This window comes from Myotis brandtii, unplaced genomic scaffold, assembly GCF_000412655.1.
Source record: "Myotis brandtii unplaced genomic scaffold, ASM41265v1 scaffold51, whole genome shotgun sequence".
Taxonomy (NCBI): domain Eukaryota; kingdom Metazoa; phylum Chordata; class Mammalia; order Chiroptera; family Vespertilionidae; genus Myotis; species Myotis brandtii.
The window spans coordinates 1,825,944-1,826,534 of NW_005369442.1; the positions used below are offsets into that span (position 1 = coordinate 1,825,944).

General features: G+C 66.0%; 1 protein-coding gene across 2 annotated transcripts in view; it reads right to left on the minus strand.

The window, feature by feature from the left end:
- The window catches only part of KDR (kinase insert domain receptor), a 42,216-nt gene extending 41,631 nt beyond the window's left edge, over positions 1-585 (minus strand). For both annotated transcript variants that reach the window (XM_005877159.2, XM_014548497.1), the window contains exon 1: positions 485-585. In XM_005877159.2, the coding sequence (XP_005877221.1) occupies positions 485-551 (67 nt within the window). In that variant the 5' untranslated portion in view covers positions 552-585. The remainder of the gene's footprint in view (positions 1-484) is intronic.
- Between the last annotated feature and the right edge of the window lie 6 nt (positions 586-591).

Genomic DNA, 591 nt, shown 5'->3' on the forward strand with positions numbered 1-591 from the left:
CTCATACAGTGAGTGTGTGAGTGAGTTCGAGCCAAAAGGGAAGAGCAGCCCCCGTCACCGCTTGACCCTTTCAGAGGCAGAGCTGAGTGCAAGGTGCTCCCTGCAAGGCCCCTTCCCCGCGCGGGAGCAAGGATGGTGCGAGCAGGGGCCCTCCTTCCACCTCTTTCCCCGCCTGCGCCTGCGGGAGCATCTCCTGCCGGCCAGCCTCGGGCGCCTTCCCACCCCGCCTCCCTCCGGCCGAGGCCCCTGTCCGAGACCAGAGTCGTGGAAAAGGAACCGGCTCAGGAGCCCACCAACTTGCTAGGGAACCTTGGGCCAGTCGCTGAGCCTCGTTGGTAAATGAAGGAACACAAAGCGTCCGGTCACTTTCAACTCTCCAGCTCTAAGGTCCCAGGGAGGTCTGGCCTCCGCGTCCTCTCCGCATCCCCATCTCCCCGCCCGCACCCGGCCTCTCAGCTTTCCTCCTGGGGAGCGGGCTCCTTACCCACAAAGGCAGCCCGAGTCTCCACGCAGAGCCACAGCGCGATGGCCAGCAGCGCCTTGCTCTCCATCCCGCACCCCGCGCCGGGCGCAGTGCCCAGAATTGGGGCG